General features: G+C 37.5%; 1 protein-coding gene across 1 annotated transcript; it reads left to right on the plus strand.

Moving 5' to 3' along the window:
- Positions 1-9,715: 9,715 nt before the first annotated feature.
- LOC122836690 (neuronal acetylcholine receptor subunit beta-2-like) lies at positions 9,716-21,326 on the plus strand. The gene is made up of 6 exons (XM_044126451.1): positions 9,716-9,767; positions 16,052-16,197; positions 16,324-16,368; positions 16,817-16,926; positions 17,696-18,686; positions 20,369-21,326. Exons 1-6 carry the CDS (start codon positions 9,716-9,718, stop codon positions 20,522-20,524), a joined length of 1,500 nt encoding a protein of 499 aa, XP_043982386.1. The 3' UTR covers positions 20,525-21,326.
- Positions 21,327-23,907: the final 2,581 nt, after the last annotated feature.

Raw genomic sequence — 23,907 nt, forward strand, 5'->3', positions numbered from 1 at the left:
TCCTTTTAAAATGATGGCTCACTGTTGGTGAAATAGTATTAGGCTTTACAGTGACAGAAATGTCAGCATAGAGTTTGTGCACAGATGAGTCGTCCACCACGTCTCCCTGCAGCAGTGCCTTCTGCTGATGAACAGCATTTGTGTTACTGTACAAACCTATGAAATGTTGTATGTTGAAATTCAAAGGCCAGGTGTCACCTCTAGGCTTTTATGCACAAATGGCCTCATTTTCACAAGTGGCTTGCCTGGGGCTGATTGAGGCACACAAAACACAAATGTCACTGTACTTACGAGAGCACACCATGGAGAAAACACCAGGAAAAAGCTTGGATCATGTAATCTTGGATCTATAATTACAATTTTGCATTAGAACCACACATATATTGGATTTAGAGGTCATGATCTAGAAAAGATGCCCATATTCAACTTAATAAAGCATGTTGAAATTATTTTGTTTGCACACAAATATTGGGGTTAATAATCGTTACTTTGTATTTTAAGCCTTCATCTGAATGTTGTGTATTTTTTCCTCACCAAATTTTGAAGCAAGTCTCAAAGCGAAACAGAAAACTCTTGCTGTCAGGTCTGACACCTAAGTTCTCGGTCGTGCCATAACATTTTGGTGTCTGCATGGAAAACTGTTCACGTATTCATGAAAGATGTAGACATTGGTATAAATGAAGCTCTAACAGTCAACTTGGGACACTGTTACATCATGTGTTGCCACCAGAATCAGTTCCTGTAAGTGGCTACAGAAGCTCACTCCTCTGATGAAGCCTGTTTTGCACAAATAAAATCAATTTTTCATTGTGAAAGTAGTTGCACATCAAACACTAAAAAACAATTGGTCTTTTCTGCACATTTTTTTTCTTCATATCAGGGTTTCACAGATCATAGCCATATTAATTCAACATTATCAGCCATACAGTGAAAACTGAAAACTTCCAGCTGGTGCTGTTTTTTGTGTTTTGATTACCACTGCGGCTACCAATCTGCGCTGCCCTGGGGAGAAAGTCGGTAAAATAATTCGCAGTACAGAACATAGTGAACGGTATCTTAATCTTTGCCAATTTGTTTTACATTGAACACGGACCTTTACCTCTAGGGAACTGTTCAGATCATTTGAGGTCCTTTTGATTGTCACTAAATTTGGCTGAGAAATTCCACAGCATGAATCTTACATCCGTTATACGCCACATGTGACAATACTGCTGCACGGCTGCTTCTCAAACATAACCAAAAACAACATTTACTAAATCTGATAAAGATAACCTGATAAAGATTCACCTTCATTTGAATGCAACAGCTAAACTGTCAATTTTACCTCCTTAATTTCAATACAACTGCAGCGTTTAAAGCAAAAGAAGAAAAAGGGATGAACACACCATATTTGAAAGAAGTGACAGGACTTTATGTTTCACAAAAGTGGCTTCATTTTCTGATGCTTAAACCTTGGTCCCAGGATGCATGGCATGAGAAGCAACAGTGTGACAGCAGCTCTAAATGTAAACTTTTTGTTTAATGGAATGATAAGCCTCTTTTTCCTGACCTGATGAATCACTGGGTTTGTTTTTTTTGTTTGTTTCCACCCGACTTCTAGTTTTTAGTCCCCAGTTTTTTTGTACTAATGCATCCCCTAACACACCATGATCTTCTGCTCCATCTCCTCATTTCCTGTTTTTGCTTTTTCTCCTCTTTCTTTCCATGTAGTGACCTGGCTCTCCTTGCTCTCTTCTTGTCTTTTTACGTATGCATCCTCCCTTTCAGCCTCCTCCTCTGCCTTTTTGCTTCAGCCGTGATCACCACCCACTCCTTTAACCTGCTTCCGCTGCACTGAAGTGGAAGGAAAGTGATGGGGGATTTCTGTCTGGAACTGGCGGCGCAGATATTTCCGGGCACAGGCGCAGCTTGCCTTGTTTTACCCATGTTTTACCCAGACTTAATGTTTTATTTTTTACTGAGGTTGTTCAAAGTTGCCCAACTTTAACAGAAGAAATTAGCCACGGCTGTTGCTAAAAAAAGATTAAATTCGATCCAATATTTATTTGAACAATTTAATGCAATGGTGAAGGTAAAACCTTGGAATACCTATAAAGTGCACAAATCTATTTTACACAGACTGGATTACATTTCCCATATTTGTCACAGCTACAAAACATTTTAAAATGCGTCACATTTGATTTCCTCATGGACTGCTTTGCCTATTATTTATTTATTTTCCACAGCTGAGCTTTAGCACCCAAGAGGCGTCCCAGTGGTGAAAGTTCTGGTTTGAATGTTCTGTTTGGTTGGTTGGTCTCACTGTGGGTGCTTGTGTGTGTGTGTGTGTGTGTGTGCGTGTGTGCTGATGTCTTGAGGCTTTGCTCCAACGACTGATGTGTTTCAGACAGCTTGTCTAGCAGTGACAGAGAGTAAGATCAATTTTCCCCATTTGTGTCTTTCAGTATCAGATTAGAAAGAGGGAGAGAGGGCATCACATTGAACTATGATGTAACCAATGAATGCAGTCATTCTTCAGAAAGCCTTTATTCTGATTACACATGCAAACATTTTCTGTCATCAGTTCAATGGATATTTTTCAGAGTATTGAATCATTGTGCTGTTAGTAGTGTTCGAAAGAAGTGGTAGCTTTGTGTTGTCAGAGATCCTCGATATTCTTCAGGTATTCCAAAATTAGCTACCGAATATTAAATTAAAAGCATGCACAATGAAATTGTCAGACTGTGCTGTGTTTTCAGGCCAATTTTTAAATGATAAACACAAAAGTTCACACTGCACATTAAGCTGATATCTCAACAGTTACCAGGCACTAAAATGGAAACAGGACAGGCTGAAAGGATGGAAAGATTGAAAAACAAAAAAAAAAAATGGAAAGATGGATGGACAAAGTATGTCTGAATACACAAATGGATGATAGGAAAAAAGGCTAAATGGTTGTGCAGATAAATGTATAGATGTAAACAGGGTTAGATGAATGCATGGGCACATAGATGAACAAACAGAAAAACTAATGAATGGAAGGACATGATGCTCAAATACATGGATGAATAAATAATTGAGAGGATGAATTAATATGTCGATAAACTGACACGTAAAAATGGATAGATGGAAGAATAACGCCTGGACTGATTGAGGACAAAACTGATACATATTTTAGACATGCTTTATATATTTCATAGAAGAAATGGTTACATTTTCCCACAGTCTCCTCTCTTTTTTTGTACTCAACTTTTTATTGTGCATAAAAGAAAAAAGAAAGAGAAAAACGCTGCTTGTGTGCGAGTGGGAGAGCATGTGTGCAGCGTGCAGACTGTCCCAGGCTGACAGGGAACACGACTTCTCCATCCTGCTCTTATATAAAAGCAGGGCATCAAGCTCTGCCTGCCTCACGTTTATTCACACGTAAGCGGGTGTGTACTGTCACACTCTGTTTGCCTTTTTCAAAACCATTTTTTTTTTTTTAACTCTCCACTATCAGCAGGGTAAGGCTTTGAAATGAACACATCAGCAGGGCATGGCATGGCAGGTCATTCCCTGTCTGTCTGAAGCCTGCATGTTTTTTTTATTTCATAGGGGTCCCTCTCTCTGAGGTGGATGGCTGCTGGCCCTGCTGTCATCTTTTTTTGCGTTGTCAGAGGACTTCGCTGTCGCTCCTGTAGCATGAGGTGTGTCTCAGACAGGTGGAAGAAGTATGTGTGGAGTGGAAAAGTTTTGGTGCTATGTGGGAAAGCAGAATTGGGAAAAGCTTTGAATCTAACAATGCAATCCTTTCTGTTCCTGATACGCTGCATCAACACATCGTGTGCTGCGTGATACACAAGGGGAACATGGACAGCAGGAGCCTCTGGTCTTCTTCCCAGTCTGATGGATAATTCTCTCTCCAGGGAGCTGGTGTGAACCACAGAGAGATGAACAAAGTTCATTAAGTCATCTGATAAGATAAAACCCCCCGACTGTTGCTGTCCTTTAGAGTGAGAAACACAAACAAAAGCTCATTTCCATTTCTGAGCAACCAGCATGCATTATGTATGGATGTATTTTGAATAAATGCATTGATTAGAAAGTTTAAATGAGAAAATAAACTTAGAAAATGTTTTTGTTTTGTTGTTATCCTTTAAATACTTGGATCAAGTGTGAATTTATGATTTTAACTTATTTCTGATTGTCTTTGCATATGTCTTTTCTTAATTAAGTAATCAAAAGAAAACAATGCAATCCTTTCTGTTCCTGATTGCTTAGACTTTTTAAAGTCTAATCTTTTGCACATTGCATGGCTTCATCAATGTCTCCTGCTCAGGTGTGAAGGGGTGAGTTAAAAACACCATCACTGACAAAGCAATGAAACTGGTCACTTGTGATTTTTTTAAAATGAAGTTTGATTAAAAATAAATCTTGAACTTATACATCATGTGCAAAAACACACTAAAAAAGAAAATTCTCGATTGTTAAGAAATGCAATGGCTGTTCTAACGTTTCAACTTTGAAAGCCATCATTACTTTTCCTTGTTTTTTTTTTTGTCTTTTGGTTGGTTATGATTTAAAGTCTTTTTCAATTCCTCATTGAAAAAGGTGAGCACAACATGTAATACCACATTACATGAGGTATTACATGAGGTATTGATTTTTGTGCTAGGGTTTATATTTGCTCCGGCCATCATGTCAGATCAGGCCATGATCATAAACTTATCTCTTTGCTGAGGTGATGAAAATAGAAAAATATTGTGTTTTTGAAGGAGGGTTGAGAGAAAGGTCAAAGCCAGGTAAGTAAGTTAGACTGTGAAGGCGACAAAGACAACATTCACAGATGTATATCTGGAAGAAAAAGGCTAAAGCTGCTGGTGTTAAAAACAAGTTACGTAGCTTTTAGAGCAAACCGCATTTTTCTTCTCAAAGCTAAAATCAGTTCATAAATCTTTATGTCATCTAATTTTATTTTACACTAAAATTTTGCTCCTAAAAGTTACTCTTGCTCTCTCAAAACATACATTATGCTCAGAGGGACGTCTTTCTTTAGGTGTGTGTGACTTGTGTACTTCTGTTTTGTGTCCAATCTTCTCAGTGACTGTCTAACCGTGGCAGTGGATACTTTTTATTCTAAACATGACCCTAACATAAGTGTAATCAAGGATATTGTTTGGTACAATATTCTTTATAAAAAAAAATCTGCAAACAGATTTTACCCACCCTACTTTCATAGATCATCCTATGACTTTACTTAAAGATCTGCAGCATATTTTATGAGAAGCCACTGAACAAAAGAACAAAAACATTACTGGAAGAGAAAGTCTCTTTTTCTTTTTTTAATGTTCTGACTTTATTACAGTTATTACTTGGATTTTTCTTGTCCCTTTAGTTTCTGTTGTCTAAATCGATGTTTGGTTTATTGACTTACAGTAAATCTCAGCAGATGTCTGCTGGGAATAAAATGCCAGATGATGAGAGATCTGTTTTTCTGGAACTTTTCACAGAAGAATCACCTTCTTGGAGATTTGCTGCTGTTCTGCTGTAGGAGATATTTTTTTAAAACAAAAATACAGTAAGATTTGAGGTTCTAATGTGATAATGTGAAACGCTTCAATGCACAGTGATACGAATAACAACCACCAAGACAAAAAGTGGTCAAGTTCATCAATTCATCTGTACATAGAATTGGTTCAATTGTGCATTTTCTCTTGACCTTCTCTTGACCTGTAGTGTTGTTTAGCTTCCCTTAGGCATTTATTCATGGCTGTTGTGTATTTAGCTGGATCCAACGAACCAACTGGCTCTTTGAAAGTTTTGCCTGATGTTTTCTTTTCTGTCTTCTGTATGTTTTTTTTTGTTGTTGCCCTTTTTGAGAGTAAATCTACACATTACTTTTGCTTGTAAGGTTAAACAAACTTAAATCCACTTTAAATTCTGCAGCTATTTGGTCTTTCAATAACACACTCTTCTACTTAAGATGGAATATGTTGGAGCTTTTATGCTGCTGGAAAATGTAAACTTGGTGATTGAGTGAAGAAAGCATTATTATAAAAGACTGATTTTATTTAGATAATTTATTCATGTTAATCCAGCAGCCCTCAAAATCTCCATCGTACAGCTGCTCTGCTGGTTTTCATCTGGGACGGCTGCAGAAACCTTTCGTGCTTTAGCTCAGAACTCTTCCATTGGCCTTGTGCACAGGAGCACATTTCATGATCTGCCCCAGATAATCACGACTTATATCGTTTTTCATGCGGTAGTGCAAAGCTGGTCAAGCCCACAAGAGCTGAAGTAATGCAGCTGCACAAAAGCCAAACCAGCTCTCCTTGTAGAAATCGTTGCACTGGAGGAAAAGGAAACGACACTGCTTCAAGAATAATTTTGAGTCATTCATCTTGCGTTTAATTCATTACGCATGAGTCGGCAGCCAAGCAGCAAAGAGCGAACCCTGAATGTGGCGTGAAGACACATCAGAAACAACGGCAGAGGAGGGAAAATAGTGTGGAGCATTTTATTATTCATGAGTGTTCCTGCTCATGTAAGAGTCCATTAGGATCCAAAAATTGTAAAACCACACCTGCACGTTAACTCAGCTGTGCACATGAATATTTCCTCCCCAAATAATGTGTAAACAAACATGCTAACACTATGAACTTCCACACAAATGACAGTGACCTAAATTGATCAAAAAACAATGCACTCAAGTGTATTAAGCAGTGTAACACATTTTATAGGAGCAAACTGTTCAACTGTAATATTCCTGCAATTTTTAAATGATTGAGGCTAAACAAGAGGCTAAAAATACTTTAATAAGGTTGGAGCTGATAAAATTCCTAGTATACGATAAAGATACACACAGAAAATACAAAAGCAGTTTTAAAATACTTATTATATTTTTTGTTAAGGGAAAAAAGAGACCTAAACTATCCTAACCTAAGTAAGCACGCAATGCAGCTTTAAAATTATGAATTCATTTCTCCAAACAAAAGAAAACTATTCAATTCAATCTTGACGTGTGTGATAAAGTTTTTCTCCTCTAAAACTAAAACTTTGGCAGCAACTACTTCCATCAAGTGATGCAACAACTGGCAACCATCCTCCTGGTTCACAGCCTAAGGGTGAACTGTAAGCCACAAAGTGATGGTCCGACATCCTCCGTCAGGATTTTCTGGTGGTGAGCAGAAGTTTTGGTTCCCTCGTCTATTTCAAGCCATGTGGGGCGTGAAGCAGCAAAGCAGTTCTGCACCCTGTTTGACAGCTGCATGATGTTTATTTTTCTAAAACGCTACCTTCATTTTGAGCCTGATGTAAACAGACTTACACATTCCAAAATGTTCTATTTTTGTTTTATTTGTTCACCAACAAATTTCCCAAACACTCTGGGAGTTATCAATATGTTTTTGGAAAACATTAGACAAGGCTCCGCATTATTTCTGGTCTGCTGTATCCCATTTATGCCAATCTTAAACAGTTTGGTTTTTGCTGAACTGAGCAAAGATAAAAAAAAGAGGAGACCTGCAGTGATTTATTTTGTTTTGTTGTTTTATTCTATTTTAATGAAATGAATGTGGCAAATTACAGTTAATTAAGGATGGCAAATATATTTTAACATAAGGGTATCTGTAGCCAGTCTGAAAATGTGTTTGACAAACGAAAACATTGAAATTTGAAAAAAACAAAACAAAAACAAAACGTAAACTGAGGTAAAAAAAAGAAAAATTGGCAGAAGCACTGCACGTATATTCAAAAAGATGACAAGATGAGAGAAGAGGACGTCCTAATGTACGGCTTCTGTCCCAGTGGAACTAGACAATGTCCCACTGTGACAGGTCACCAGACCGGAATTTAAAAAGCCTCATCTCCTTCTGTCAGGTGAAGAGACTAATGTGTCCATGTGATATGAATTTATGACAACATTAATGCAGGAGGGGAATTGGTCTCTTCATCAGAGCGCCACGTCGTCCAGAGGGACGACATGGCGTCAGATGAGGCTGGGGACAATTTCTACCCTCCAAGAAGCCATTCCAACCTGAAAAGCTCCTGCTGACTAAGGTCTGCATGGAGAAACCAGAATTTCAGGACTAACCAAACTAGCCATCATTTGTTGAACCAGCCACATCAGTTGAATCAGTCGCTCATCCGGGACCAGATCACAGCACATATTTATGTGTCCTGCTCTTTTCAAAACCCGTTATCCAATGAGTCAGTTTCTTTAGCAGTTGTATTTGATTTGGAAAAAGTCCAGTTACAGTAAGAACAAAACAAGAGCTCAGATTTTATCATTATATTCCATGTTTGTGTGTTTGGTGTCTGGCTTTCCCGCTGACCCCACACTGAGCTCTGAGAAGCCCTGATTAAATCTCTCTTTCTCTTCTCTGCTTTTAGGACTCAGAGATAATGCTCATTAGGAGAGACAGCCAGGGACTTTGGAAGGCTAATGCTTGCATGTTGCTTAGGTGTGGCTGAAACAGGGTGTGTTGGCAGGACAACAGAGTCAAACTGAAACTGGAGATGTGACTATTTTGTGGAATATCTATTCATGAAAGCATAAAATGTCTTTTTAAATGAATCTTTTACATTAGATCAAAGTGTGTTTGAAATTTTCTGTAAAACTGTATTACATGAGATTTGTTCAAAAATATAATTCAAAAATTGCCACTGCTGTGGAAAATTATTATTTCACTTAGATTCGAAGATTAATAATTTTACACCTGAAAAATGAGATAAAGATGAAGTAACAAGGGTCTGCCTTAAATATGATGAAATGTTCTTTAAAGCTGGCTGACAGCATTTGTTTGTACATAAGATGATACTTCCATTCTGTGCTTCAGATAAGATGATTCCTTTCATTTCAACTGCAACGAAATGCAGAATCTCAATAAATTAAGAACGAATAATACTGGTCTCAACACTACGGCTTGAAATTATGATCTGTTTTTGTTTCATTTTTTATAGCAGCTCACAGTCATTAGAAATCCAAGAGTAACACAGACTCAGAACTGGACAACAATGTGTTGTCCAGTCCAAATATAGATAACACAGCATTTTTCCTGAAGCAAAGGGGCTGCCTTAGTTCAATTAACATTTTGCTCATAATTAATTGATTATGGAACTTTCTATGGCTTTAACAACAAATCAACTCTCAGGGCATCAATTTCAATTAAAAGTGCAAGAAAATTAATCCAGATTAGCTTGCGGATTAAGGGTCATCCTCAGGAAACTTTAATAGCTTCCTATTTGTTGTCACACTTTGAAACTGTGGATCAGGTGAGCAGAGAGTGAAACCGACGCAGGCAAGACGATGAGAGAGTGATTTAATCCTCTATTTTGACGAGTCAACGACCCTCTTACTTCTAGCAAGTATTTTCTATCAAACAAAACTCGCATCGGTGAGAGGAAACCAGGCAGGACTCGGATTTCCACAGCGTGGCTTCCTCTGCGCGCAACCACAGCTGCTGGACCGGCGGTGGAGTCGGTGCGCTCTTGAAGAAAACATCCAACCTCCTCTTCTCCCGGCTCACTCTGCAGCCGGTGTTCCTCTCCATCCTCTAGATGCCTCCGAGCGTCATCGATTATCGGCTTTCAGCCGCTGAGTCTGACATGATGGCAGCACTGTAACCGCTTTTGTCTTGGTTTGCTTCGATTTTCGTTTCCCCCTCCTGATTTGAATAAATCTCACGCCAGGAAAACGCCAGGAAGACTCTCCATCTGGAAGTTTGGGAGCGCGCGTCGCTCTGGAGGAGATAAAACGATGAGGGTCCTGGTGAAAACAGCGCTGGCTCTCCTGGTTCTCGCCGTGGCAGGTGAGTTAGTCTTCTTAAGCATTATTATTATTATTATTATTATTATTATTATTATTATTATTATTATTATTATTATTATTATTATTATTATTATTATTATTACAACGGTATGTAATGTGGTGATCTTGAAATTGTCTTGCCTTACTGTTGCTCACTGTCTTGACCATTTGGAGATGTTATTCGTTGAAGGTTGTTGCACTTTCTTCCCGAAAGCATTAAGTTATTGTTTAATAAGTTTAAAGATCTGGGCAGAATTCTATTTATTTATTTCAATGTCAATGCTTAATCCATGGCTAGTTTTCTAGAGTCAATTTCAATGCAGTGGGAATAGGACTTTAAAGCACGTGGTTCAATTAAACTAGATTTTAATTATAACTCAGGTGATGTGTGATAAGCTGCATAATGTAATCTACAAACACAAGAAGGGAATTAAAATATGTAACGAAAGTTTGTGTTGCATTAACAAATCTGGGGGGATTTTATTGGGAATTTTTTTGTGTTGAACCAATCCAAAATGGGATCATGCCTAACTGTAAAGTAGTATTACAATGGTGCATAGTTTTCAAAAATGTTAGTGTTTTCATTCACCTCCCACAGCAGCACAAAACCACTTTTTGATGCAATTACTGGACAAATGAATTTGGACCAGATTAGCTGTCCTTTCTGAAGAAAAGAATCCCAAAACCATTTATGTCATAAGGTTTAGTTTTGGTTTGACCAGAGCAACTTCTTCCTGTGCTCATTACCCTGCTCGTGGTACACACATCTTCTTCTGGATAGCTTTCAACAGCGACTTTATTGTTGCCACTTTTACAAGAAGGCCAGATTTATGAAGTTCAGCATTATCAGTTACAATAAGTCACTGTTTCCCATTGTTACACTGTGCACAAACTTATATTATTGTTGCCTAGCAGGAGAATCATCTTGGTAGTTGCTGGTGTGACATTCAGTTAAATTCAATTCCAAATACTTTATTAATCCCAAAGAGAAATTAAGTTTTGTTGTAACTCATATAAATTCAAGAGGATTCAAAGACACATTGTGTATGCAGTGCATCAATTTTAGGATGATGGCTCAAATGGTTCTCTGGGAAACAATGAAATTGTCGAACATTGTTGCACTAACTCTCCATAAACTTCTCCACACCTTTATCTCTGACCTGTGTGTTGTGTTCCTTGGTCTTCATTAAGCTTTTCTATTTACTAATATTCTCAAATTAACTTCAGAGGCCTTTACAGAACTGCTCCACCTGCATTGGGATTACATGATGACAACATTTTGATTACTTCTGAAAACCTTTGAAACTTTTAAAATAACTAAATTTTACTTTGGGCTATCAGAGTTAATTAGACTGAATGCAAATGCATGTCAGTTTTTAAACTTTTGTTGGTGAAAACCTTCTACAACCATGGCAAATTTGGTTTCTATCTCACAGTTACACACCACTTCCTTTTAGTCTGTTGGAATTTCATTGAAATACATTACTAACCTCTGAGGATGTAAAACGAGTTAAAGGCAATACTTTTGTAAGATACTGGACATTGAGAGCATGCAATCATTTGGGTATGAACTCAGCCTTCACCCTAAAGCTTGAATTTAGCAAATTATGAGAAACTAAAAGATTTTCAGGACATCTCCATGGTCCTAAAATGAGCTCAAGGGAACACAAAATAAAATGCAAAAGCAATAGTAATGTGTATCATGATTTGATTTGTTCATACATGTGGTAAAAATACAGCAACACTTCTGGTTGTGTGTTTTCAACTGCAAATAAAACCACTGAATGTTTATTTGGTCTGCCCTGCTGTCCCAGTTGGAATTTCTTTCTGCTCAAATAAATTTATTTTTGTGTAATGTATTAGTTAATGTGAAGCAGTACTGATTTTTATGAATATTTCATTACCACCTCTGCTCTATCTGCAGGTGACACAGTGGTCTACTTATCATAAACATAAATGACACACTGGTTTTAAACTTTTAACAATTTATTTGAATTATTCTTTTCCCATGGTTTAATAATTATGTATATTGAAATTATTAAAGATTTTCTTTCATCCACTAAGAGTCAGATATATTGATACAGACTCAAATATACCTCTAGCCTCAATAATGCTTAAATGTCCCTTTAGGATTTAGACTTTGACCACATGCTTTTATTTTAGCCACCAAGAAACTTCAGAATTAAAACTATAATCTGTTATAGGGTATGACTCTTTCTATTAGAATGGACAGAGTTCATTTAAATTTGTAACAGACATGGATCCAAAGCAGAATTTACAAATTTTCCAAATGGTTAATTTTACTCTATTCTGATAACATTAACACATTTTATTCATTACAGAGCTGATCTCTATGTTTTCTCATGGAGTTTCTGTTTTCCAATTAATCTCAGGATTACTGTTTGTGTCTGGATTTGGTGGTACACACACACACTGTAGAACATATTTACCACCATATTTTGAGTAAAACCTTTTATTTTTATTTTTTAAGAAAGCATATTTTATTGCTGTGGTATAACGCCACAGAAAAACTTTTGAAAATAACAAAATCCCACATTTATTTAATGGAAAACAGCTAATGGGAGACTACTTGGTTTTCTTCTATAGCATTTAATGAGGATAAAGCTCACAGAGACCATTTCTCTTCACAATCTGTCTTTATAATTTGTTGTGGTGGGTGTTGGGACTGAAGATGTCCTTGGATAAAGGTGGCTCTTGTGTCCAGAAAACTATTTGTGTGTTTATATTTCAAAGAGCTCCTGATGCTATTGCTGTAATAACAAGAAGCAAATTGTAAATGGACTGAGTTTATATAGCACTTTTCCACTCATTCTAACCACTCAATGCACTTTACACTGTAGCTACTTTCATCCAATCACACTTACATTTATACACTAATACACAGATTGGTAAGCAGTCTGCGTTGTGCCTTGCCCAGAGGCACATCAACATGTGATAAGAGGAAGCTGTAATTGACCGTACATCCTTCTAATTGCACACCACATCAGACATCCTCCACTTTAGTTAAAACCCATGAGTTTTTTTTTTTGTTTGTTTGCTTTTTCCACACTACCCATTTTGTTGAGAAGCTGAACTGGTTGGAAATATTTGATGTTGAAAGCCTCCATATCTACATCTGAGTTGGTTGGCCAGAAAAATGCATTCGCCTGACACCACTCCCCAATAATATTTTGTATTCATAGTATCTAACAGTTTCTACAGCTAAAAGAAATGAGCCTGTTTGTCATGTCATATTTGCACCATAAGCAAACATGATCCATCCATTTTCTGTTCACCCTTTGTCCCTAATGGGGTCGGGAGGGTTGCTGGTGTCTATCTCCAGCTATGATCCGGGCGAGAGGCGGGGTTCACCCTGGACAGGTCGCCAGTCTGTCGCAGAGCAAACATGATGTCATGGATTATTAATGATAAGCTTCTTTAAACTGAGTGGCTTAAAAAAGACGTTAAAATTATAAAAATAGGAATTATGTTAAAGTAAAATTTCATGAGATGGTATTTTATTCCAGCTGTATGATTATATTTAAAACATTCTAACACCATTAACAACAGTAGTTTAAACATTTAATCAAGCATTCTGGATGTATAGAAACTACACATAATCATGACTTTATGTGGATTAGGAAAAATCCCCCCCAAAATCCAAAACTATACGCTATGTTTATTTCTGAGACTAGAAATATGCTATTCATAATAAAAACTCTTCTCTCATTAGTACTGATAAATGTGAAGTCACCAGGGCCCCTTATCCACGAGCTGACAGGTTACAGAGTTGTGTACAATAAATTACAATATGCATTTTGATTTGATTTGTAAGATTAAAAGTATCCTGAAAACAACAATCTTCCAGCAGGTATTTTTAATAAGCCCACACTTCTGAACTAAGTGTTTGATCTGATGTAATAATCTGGTCTGAAATGTTATGTTTTCATTAGCAGCAAGTAGAAAATCATCATAATTAACTGGAATGTAGGCTTGATGGTGTCTGTCTGCCTTAATGTGTTGAGTTACTGAACTCATCATATTCCAATTTACTGAATATGACTAGTTGTTTTACCAGACTTGTTGTGATGATGGTGTTTACAGGAATAAGTTGATGAATTGAGAAATCACCTCTATCAGCAAAACAAACTGTAGGAGCAGTTACAGTAGCTGCAACCTGAGCTGTGGATTCATGTAAAAGTCACACAGTGGGAGCTGAGAAAGGACGAAAGCCATTTTCTGAGCTTCCTGTGTGTCTTCTTGTTGTAAGCCACCATGGTTTTCAGACACGTCAAAGAAAGAAAGAAAAAACAGGAAACAATGTGGCAATATAGAGCTTTCATTGTTTTTTACATCCTTGTATAAAGAACATTTTACTAAGAGAAGAAAAATTGAGAAAAAGCAATCAACAGAAATAAGATACTCAAAACTCCAGGAAGGTTCACATAAAAAATGCTAAAGATCTGACAGCATTTGACCACATGATCGAGGATGCACAAGTGGCACTCTATTATTTTATTTTATTTTTAAAGTTATGACCGATTAGAGCAGTGCACTGAGTAAATCCTAGTACAGCCAAAGCCTGAATTGTTTTGGTCCACCACAGATGGCATTCCCCTGAATTATTCACCATCCTAAAAAGAAACCCAAAAGACGCAGAATCTAAAGTTTGTTTTCCTCTGATAATAGATCTTCTGTCTGTCATTCAAACACAACAGCACCTCTTCATCTTTTTCTTTTATCTCCATGTTCTGATCTTTTTAAAGATTTTACGTGAGCAGGAAAGACCTGAAGATTAATCTCTGATTATGTTTGAGTCTCTCTGCACCAGAAATGATGGTATTTTTATTTTAGTGGCCATAAATTATTGACGTGTGGAGAGTGGATTGAGGCAGACCGAAGTGTCTCTTTCTGTGGGTAGGCATGCATGTGTGATGAGACCCACTGGTAGACACAAAGCTCCATCTCCGCTTTCCTCAGCTAATAGAGTTCATTCTTTCCTTATTTGCTCTTTGAGGATTTGCTGTCAGAGTTAACACCTAACATGACCTTGCACAATGTGCGCTACACGTCTTCATGTTTTCCTGTTGCTCCAGCACACATAGGAAGACATAAATTTTTCGCAGTTGATAAATATTTTGTGGGACGGTTTATTTTTACATTTCCCCCTTTTACATTTTTAAAGTCAAATTGGCATCTTCTGTTTGGTCCGGGACAGTGAGAAAAATAGCAAAAGGACGATGCCGCAGAAGAGCCCACTATTCAAGGTCAAAGCACTATAGTAAGGTTATTTGAAATCTTCATCTTTATTTATCACTGCTCAGCGACCATAATAAGATTTAAAGAGTGTCTTTATGAGCATGCATGTCATTATAAACTGTGCAGTATCTTACAATTAAAGTTAAGCACTTTAAACCTTTAAACCTTTTCACAATTTGAACAGAAACTTTTGAGTACAGTATTTTATTGAGATTTGATGAAGTGGATCAACACAAAGTAATGCATAATTATGAAGTCTAAGGAAAATGATACACAATTTCAAAAATATTTGACCGAAGAATGTCCAATTTTCAGATTCTAGTTTGTTCCACCACGTTTGAGTTACGTCTCTACCAGTTTTGCATATTTAAAGATGTGAGTGTCTGTCAAGTCTTGTTGCAAAACAGCTTTTGTTCAGTGGGCAAGGATGCCAGTAAAAAACAATATTCAAGTCTCACAACATGTCATTTATTTGGATTTAGGTTGCCCTGTATTTAGCTCCATCCACCTTCCCATCCTGCTGAAGAAAGGCACCCCCCCTTGCATAATACTGCCCACACCATGTTTTACTGGTGAGATGGTGGAAAATCTGAGAAGTGCACCACTAATAGTCTACTGATTCTCACGTGTCTGTCGTGTTGGAGTAGCCGCCTTTTGGTGGGTTTACAGTGATTACAGGTCGACAGAATTGCCCCAGGTGTTTCTTCCACTTGTTGGTGGGTGGATAGAAATAATGAACCACACACATATTTCCTTACTTTTTGTGCTTAATGTATTAGCTGGGAGTGACTTCATGTTTTTGTAGCTATAATATTTAATTTATATGAAACCTATAGTGTAAGAGACACTAGAAAATGTATTAGTATGAAAGCTTGAAGAAGAAAATCGGCTTGATTTTGTACATGACTGCATACATATTTGATATTATGTAAAAAAATAATGACAGTAAACTTTAGTCAGTAACATGCAGTTTGTTTCCAACAGTTTTATTTTTCTGTGTGTATCTTTGTCTCTGCATGCACCCAGCTGCCCTGTGTGCAGATGTAGAGGAGAGGCTGGTGAGTCACCTGTTGTCACCGGAGCGCTATAACAAGCTGATCAGGCCGGCTGTCAACAACAGCCAGCAGGTCTCCATTAACATACAAGTGTCTCTGGCCCAGCTGATCAACGTGGTAATTGAATACAGGCTTCCACAGCTGAAAAGACATGCTGCTATCACACCATCACATCATGGGTTGTTATTTTAAAGGATTTCTATAGGTGTCTGAACTGTGTCGCCATGTTTGTCTGCCTTTCAGAACGAGAGGGAGCAGATCATGACCACCAACTGTTGGTTAACCCAGGTATGTTCAGCTGAACTCCATTGTGTGTTGCTATATTTGTGTGAGACAAGGCATAACTATGCCTTTAATTATATTAGTCAGGGTCATAAGCTCACAAATGTATTTAGGTTTGTCGCAGTGCAGTGGTTTGTAGAAAATTGTGCACAGACTTAAAGCAAGTTCACTGGTGTGGTCAGCTCACACGTTAGCCAAAGATGTGGCATGTACTATGTGCTACCAGTACTGACTACTGGTTGAGTCAGTATTGACAACTGACTCAACCAATATTTTTCTAGATGAACCAGCCTGTTTATGTATGACCTCAGAATTCATATATTTTGTTTTGTTACAATTATTTGTACATATTTTCAAAGTTCCTTGTCGGGGATAAATAATGGATGTTTTGAAATGACTTTGTGCGTGTTTTTAAATTAATTAATGGATTTCCATAACTTTAATCTTGCATCAGGGATGGAATGACTACAGATTAATGTGGGATCCCAACGAGTATGAGGGAATCAAGAAAATCAGACTGCCGTCACAGCACATCTGGCTTCCAGATATCGTCCTCTATAATAAGTAAGATGATTTTCTGACAGTGTGTGTGTGTCTGTGTGCGTGTGGATGTGGTGTGCGTGTGTGTGAGCATAGTTGGGATGAAATCGGAGGTTTGAGAAAAATATTTGAAAAAACAACTTTCTAAAAGATTTGGGAATTCAGTTCCCCTGTTTCATTTCTGATGTTGATATTTTCTATCTTGTCATCATTTCAGGTAATAGTTTTTAAGTTTCTTTCACTAACGGTGTCTCTTGTCACTACAAGGGAAAATCATGCAGAAAATGTGCACTTCTGTAATTTTCTGTACCACACAGTGAATGTAAATTGGTTGGTCTGGTCAAAGACTCAGATTTGAGCATAATCAACATATCAGAGCTCTGGGAAAGCCATTCGAGAACCTTAATGACAATTTTTCATTAAACACTCCAAAAGTGGTTTGAATGTGTGTTTAGGATTGCTATTCTGATTGTTATCCTGTGGGAACACAGTTGTCCCAAGTTCTAGATGTTATTTTGTGCAGCACATCAGTATCATTTTCAGTAAAGCGACTCTAGCAGTTAGAAAGCTTCACCTTTACTCCTCAAAATATGCTTTTTCTCAATGTTTGTGTTATCTGACCACAAAACATTTCTGCATAAGGCATATTCAGTGGTCATAATTTCCATCAAGCGTGGATTAAAGGAATTCCAGATTGAATTCAAACTTGATTATGTTTCTATGTTCTGTAATTATTCGGTCCTAGAGAAATAAAGGGTTTTAAAATTGCCTTTGGTCTTCTTGTCTCTTTCAGTGCTGATGGAACGTATGAAGTTTCCTTCTACTCAAATGCTTTAGTTTCCAACAATGGAGATGTCGACTGGCTCCCACCGGCTATCTACAAGTCCGCCTGCAAAATCGAAGTCCGGGATTTCCCCTTCGACCAGCAAAACTGCACCCTTAAGTTTCGTTCCTGGACGTACGACCACACAGAAATCGATCTCAACCTCCTCAGTGATTATGCCTCACGGGATGACTTCAAACCCAGTGGTGAGTGGGATATTGTTTCCCTGCCAGGACGCAAGAATGAAGACCCAAATGATATCAGATACCTGGATATCACCTATGACTTCATCATCAAGAGGAAACCTCTGTTCTACACCATCAACTTGATCATTCCGTGCATCCTCATCACCTCCCTGGCCATCCTGGTGTTTTACCTTCCATCAGACTGTGGTGAGAAGATGACTCTTTGCATCTCTGTCCTCCTCGCCCTGACTGTGTTTCTACTTCTGATCTCAAAGATAGTGCCGCCAACATCTTTAGCAGTGCCTCTCATTGGGAAGTACCTAATGTTTGCAATGGTGCTGGTCACCTTCTCCATTGTCACAAGCGTTTGCGTGCTCAACGTCCACCATCGGTCCCCAAGCACACACACCATGCCACCGTGGGTCAAGCGGGTCTTTCTCTATCGGCTCCCTTCTTTCCTCTTCATGAGGAGACCCAGTAGCTCAAATATCCGTGAGAAATTCAGGAAAAAACACCAGAGGAAAAAGTGTTCAGATCAGAGGCCGTGCGGAGCAGAGAGTGGGACGGGCATCTCTGCCGGGGTGGCGGATTCTTCACCGTCCTTCTATGTCAATGAAGAGTCAGCCAAGCGCTACGGCTGGAGAATCAGTGACTTATCGGAGAACACAAACGTCAGGAAGAGGATGACGCTCAAGAGCAATATTGACGTGGAGGATGCAGTGGATGGAGTGCGCTACATTGCTGAGAAAATGAAGAGTGAAGATGATGATGAAGGGGTAAGTATTCCTAGTGTAGGAAAACTATTATCAGTCCTTGAATTTTGTGTCGCGCTGCAAAAACAACGCTCAATGTATTTTAATAGGATTTAATGTGAAAGTACAACAAACAATAATGCGTAGCTGTAAAGTGAAATCTAAGTGTGCCAGTGAAACGTAGTTTTGGAAATATCTCAATTGGATTTAGGTCTGGACTTTGACTTGGCCACACTGAAACCACGAAGCTTGAGAGTTATGAGAATACATGTAATGCTTGATACGAGTTTATCACTCACTGCAGAACTCCCCCTACATACGTCTGATGATTATAATTACTTTATATCTGACACAGCATGGGATAATAATTAGGATCTGATTGCTAAGTTTGGTCCGGCCTGACCAAGTTTTGACTTTGACTAGATTAAAAGACATTTATCAATGCTAGAAGTGGTATCCTTCAAATCACCTGTACTTTATTTTTTTATTTCTAAGGAAGCAGTATTGAATGTAATTTCTCAAGTGATCCAGAAAAATTTCTTTCCAGATTTCCTGAGAATTTTTCTTGACTGGCTGCTTTCGCTCTCATTATCACCATTAATGCATATACCCATTTTAATGATTGAAAAAGAAGCGATTGTGTGAAGGAATGTTTTGAACAATCATTCACAAAGCCAGAAGAGTTGTTGCTTAACAACTTTAGAAATTAAAGCTTGGCTCCATGGAAGCAAAACAAATAAGGAAGCAGAAGACGTTTGGGGTCACTCAAGATTATTCAGCAGAATATTTTACAAATTAGCTGTCATCCTCCCATCTGTCGTACGCCTGCAGATCTCTACAAGACAGCTTGATAAGCTGTTCCCACATGGACAATACTGTGGTTTATCAGGGAAGGAAAATCTGTGAAAGTGTGAGTTATTTTGTCCAGGAAATTTTTTTAATCCAAGTTAGGAGGTGCATCCCCTCCTAATAAACCCACGGACTGGATTACGTCCTTCCCTTTCTAAAGATTAACACCTGTTGGGGAATGTTAATTATGTTTGCTATAGAGTCAGCACATATTAATTGTTATTTGTCTCTGCTTACTTAGCTCTGCATAACTGATATTTTCTGTGCTGTTTCTGACATTTTCTGTTGAGAACAATGTCGCTGAAGCGACTTGAAAATAATTCACACTACTCGTGGCAAAATACGGTGAAATGATTCAGAAAGTCAGCTTGAAACAACTGATGAGATGTTGAATTGAAGTTGAAGAATCAAACTGAGAAAAATTTCAACTGAATAACTGTAAAAACTTCAATTGATTGACATTATGTTGCTACTAGAAAATCGTAGGAAACTTCATGTCTGATTATCACTCTATGAGACAATAATCAAGACCAGTAAGTTGATGAGTTGCATTTCAACATGTTTTGACGTGTTTCTGGTTCTGAGGACAACTTACTGATCGCTAAGGCTTTTGTAGGTCCAGAGAGTTATCATGAGTAGTATGTTGCGTCTTTTTTGTTTCATTTATTAATAGTGCAACATATTTATAGTATTAAATAAGCTCCTGGTTTCAGGCATTTGACTTTCTTAAAAGAGTCGAAGCTTTGAATTGAATTGAATTTTTTTTACAAATTGTTTTGCCAATCGGTCACTCTTTAGTTGACGAGACATTAAACAACAAGCTGACAACTTTTAACAAAATCTCTGATTCTCTGCAGATCATTGAAGACTGGAAATATGTGGCCATGGTGATTGACCGCCTCTTCCTGTGGATTTTTGTATGTGTGTGCGTCGTTGGTACTGCAGGACTTTTCATGCAGCCTCTGTTCCAAAGTTACAACACCCCAGTTATTGAAGACGCAGAGCATAAATAAAACCAGAAGCTCCAACTTTAAATTCTAACATTCCTCTAAAATTAAACTAATTCTCTAAACAGATCCCTGTTAGGATGTTTGACACAAGCCTCTTGCACATCCATCACTTCACCTGCTGACTTTTGATCTTCTGATTTTATTGTCCTCTAAGCACCATATGCCAATGTTGTCATATCAGGTAATTTATAATTAACAGTGCAACAAGATTAATTAATCTGTGTTCATAAGGCAAGATAACTCCCTTTGTTTCTTTTTGCCAATGGCACATATGCTATATGGATTTATATGATTTATATTTGCCTTGTAAATTAAATTCTGATGGGTTTTGTGACTGTGAACACTCACATTTCTCACTTGGAAAGTATTTGTCCAACTTCTTAATTTTTTTTGTGTGTGTGTAAACCAAGCTTTGTTGCACAAACTAAAGATATTGTCCACAGTTGATAAAAACAATTATTCTCAGATGGCTGTTACTGTTTGTTCAGGTGGATTTTAGTTTTCCTGTCCAGTTAGCATTCATCAACTCTGAAACCAGCAGCAATAATGTTCATGTAATTTATCTAGACACTCTTTACTTTAATTTATGCATTCTCTTTCATATTGTTTTCTTGATCTTTGCCAATAATATATTAATACAACTAACTTTATTGTTTAATTCTTTCAGTGATTTTTCAGTGAAGGTTGAATTTTATGTTGTTTTTTTTTCCTCCCACTGACAAATCAAATGTCTCTTTGGGGTTTAAACTAATTGATGGGATCTGATGTCTAATTTAAACTGACCAATAAAGGGGAAGGATGGTAACTAAATGCTGGGCTGAAGTTCATACTCAGTAACTTTTTCAATCCTGTAGGTTTTTGTTTTTTTATGCTACAACCATACAAACAGATTTTTACCTTTTTAGGGGCTGCTGATGCCGTTGCCCTCATCACAGCATCTTCACAATACTGCTTATTTCAACAGGGGTTTTTGACTGCCACATATTCCAGACTATGACATGTAAAAAAAAAAAAACAACACAAAAAACATAAATATATTCTGAACAAGAAGTTCTGGAGGGCATTTGAGTGTGCCTCCTTTCGCCTGTGTGAGAAACAGTCATGTACAAGGATGAGTCTTAGTCAACAGATTCCCTGGACGGCCTTTTGACCTCAAGGCTTGCAACCTCACCTTCTGTTATTTTGAGATGGCATTGAGGCTGAAGAAACACTGATTGGGACTGAACACACTCATAACTGGAGTCAAAAGTCTGGCAATCTTCCCCAGCTAGATTATATCACAGCTGCTGCTTCCTAAAATATAGTGCAGTCCTGAAAAAGGGTCATGAGCTAAATGGTAGAGTTAACCTTTGGTTGCATGTCACAAGTAATCCCAGGTTGAAGTTTCATGAAGTGTTAAATGTAAGTTTAATCGCTAAAAAAGAAAGAGGAATAGCTTCTGATCTCCAGATACATGTGAATCAAGCACCTGAGCGTTCAGACTGCATTTCAAACAAATAACTCTAACACAAACGTCAACTGGGCTTCATGTTCGCTCAAGAATGGTGCGTATGAGCTTCATTTGATGGGTTTCTGTGGCTGTACCTCATACTGGACGGTGAAGACGCTGCAGGAGAGAAACGTCTGACTTTCCAAGTTGTAATTTCCACATTTCACTGACACAAAACTCAGAGTAAAAAACTCCTTAACACTTTAGCATTAAACCAGGTATTCAAAACAGAATTGAGTAATTATTTTAATAACAAAAAGACACTCCCCTTAATAAATGTGTCTGTGCATAAATGTAAGCTCTGAATTCATTCCTACTTCTATTTGAACGTTGAAACCAGATCCCCATCTTCTCATGTGACACTTTGAACCTGTGAATATCAGCTAAATGCCCTCAAAATTCAGAGCAGACAACTTGGACAAGGACATGCACACTCTCGTGATCAGAAACATTTATAATCCCTGTTCCCACTGAAGTGGGATTGTGTTTAGCAATTACAGCTCATGTTGGTAGCTCCAACCCTACTGTAATATGACACTTAAATTACATTCTTGACATCTCCATCACTTTCTATTACTAGAGTGGCTCGTGGGATGACAGTTTAGGGGGGGAAGACTGATGTGTGGAGTAGTTGTTTATCTGTCGGCTGGAGAGTCACTTAGGGCTAAAAGTCATCATTTGCTTTATTTCGACACTTTATTTTATGGTCACTCTGGTTTCCGTTTGTTTTGACATTGTTTCTTGATTTATAGCTGCCTTTCTTGTCTCAACAGAGGCAGCCTGTTAGTAAAAGAGGTCATCTCTAAAGAGCAGGCTGTTGAGGTTTTTACTCTTCCTCTACAATAGAAAATAAAAAAACATGAATGAGTGTAGCCCCATCAGTTGACAACCCTGAAAGATTCACTCTGACTTTATTAAATAATATGCATTTTCTCTGTAGTTGTATTTTCTTACTACCTCTGTGTATTTTCCCAGGGTGTTGAATGCTATTTCTGCCCACATCAGTTTTATATATTCCATTATATTACAAATACATTTATATTTTGTCCCTCTTTTCTATATCTTAGATAACATCTCTTTGGAATTCAAACTGTTGGAGCTAAAATATTCTTACAGCTATATGCAGTCTCTCAAACTGAATTATCTTTGTGGATTGTAGACTAAACGGAAGTAACACGGGGACAAACTGTATCTTTGTTAGCGGCTGGCTAATAAAATGTCCAGTGATTCATTTTAGATGTCATTATTTTGCCAAGTTTGACTGGTAAATACTGAACAAACCATGAAGTTAGAAGTTGTTTTATGATTTAATGACCTAAATGTCAGAGTTAAAGACAGATATTGAGTCATCCTCCACTGATTTAACTTCACATAAATCTTTAAATGTGATTTTGGTTATTATTTTAAAAGCTTTCTGTGAATTCTTCAATTTCTTTTAAATTTTACCTGCTTTTTTCCCAGTTCCTGAGCACATTGTTGATGAAACCTATTGTTTATGTCAATGCCTGTGGCCTTAACCTATTAATTGATTCTTGTTTATTTGCTATATCTCTAGCCTGTTTTCTCATCATTTCTTAAATTTAATTCGAAGGCTTTACTGTTTTTTGGGATTTTTGGTAAAATTTGTGAAAGCATTTTTTGGATTAAGTGGTTTTTGTTGACAAACAGTTTTCTTATTTATATTTGGTTCCCTTTAACAACTGGTAAACAACTAACCAATCCTTTATGACATTAAAATTAAGTAATTAAATGTTTGATAAAGGTCTCAAGATTGAGAGGAAACTATTTTATTCAGACAGAAAATCAATGATAATAACAATGAATGGAAAACACATTTTCACTCAAATTTTCTTAAGTTCACCTGTTGCCTCTCAGGAAGATTTGACTTTTATAGCTC

The sequence above is a fragment of the Gambusia affinis genome, linkage group LG09, assembly GCF_019740435.1.
Source record: "Gambusia affinis linkage group LG09, SWU_Gaff_1.0, whole genome shotgun sequence".
NCBI lineage: Eukaryota > Metazoa > Chordata > Actinopteri > Cyprinodontiformes > Poeciliidae > Gambusia > Gambusia affinis.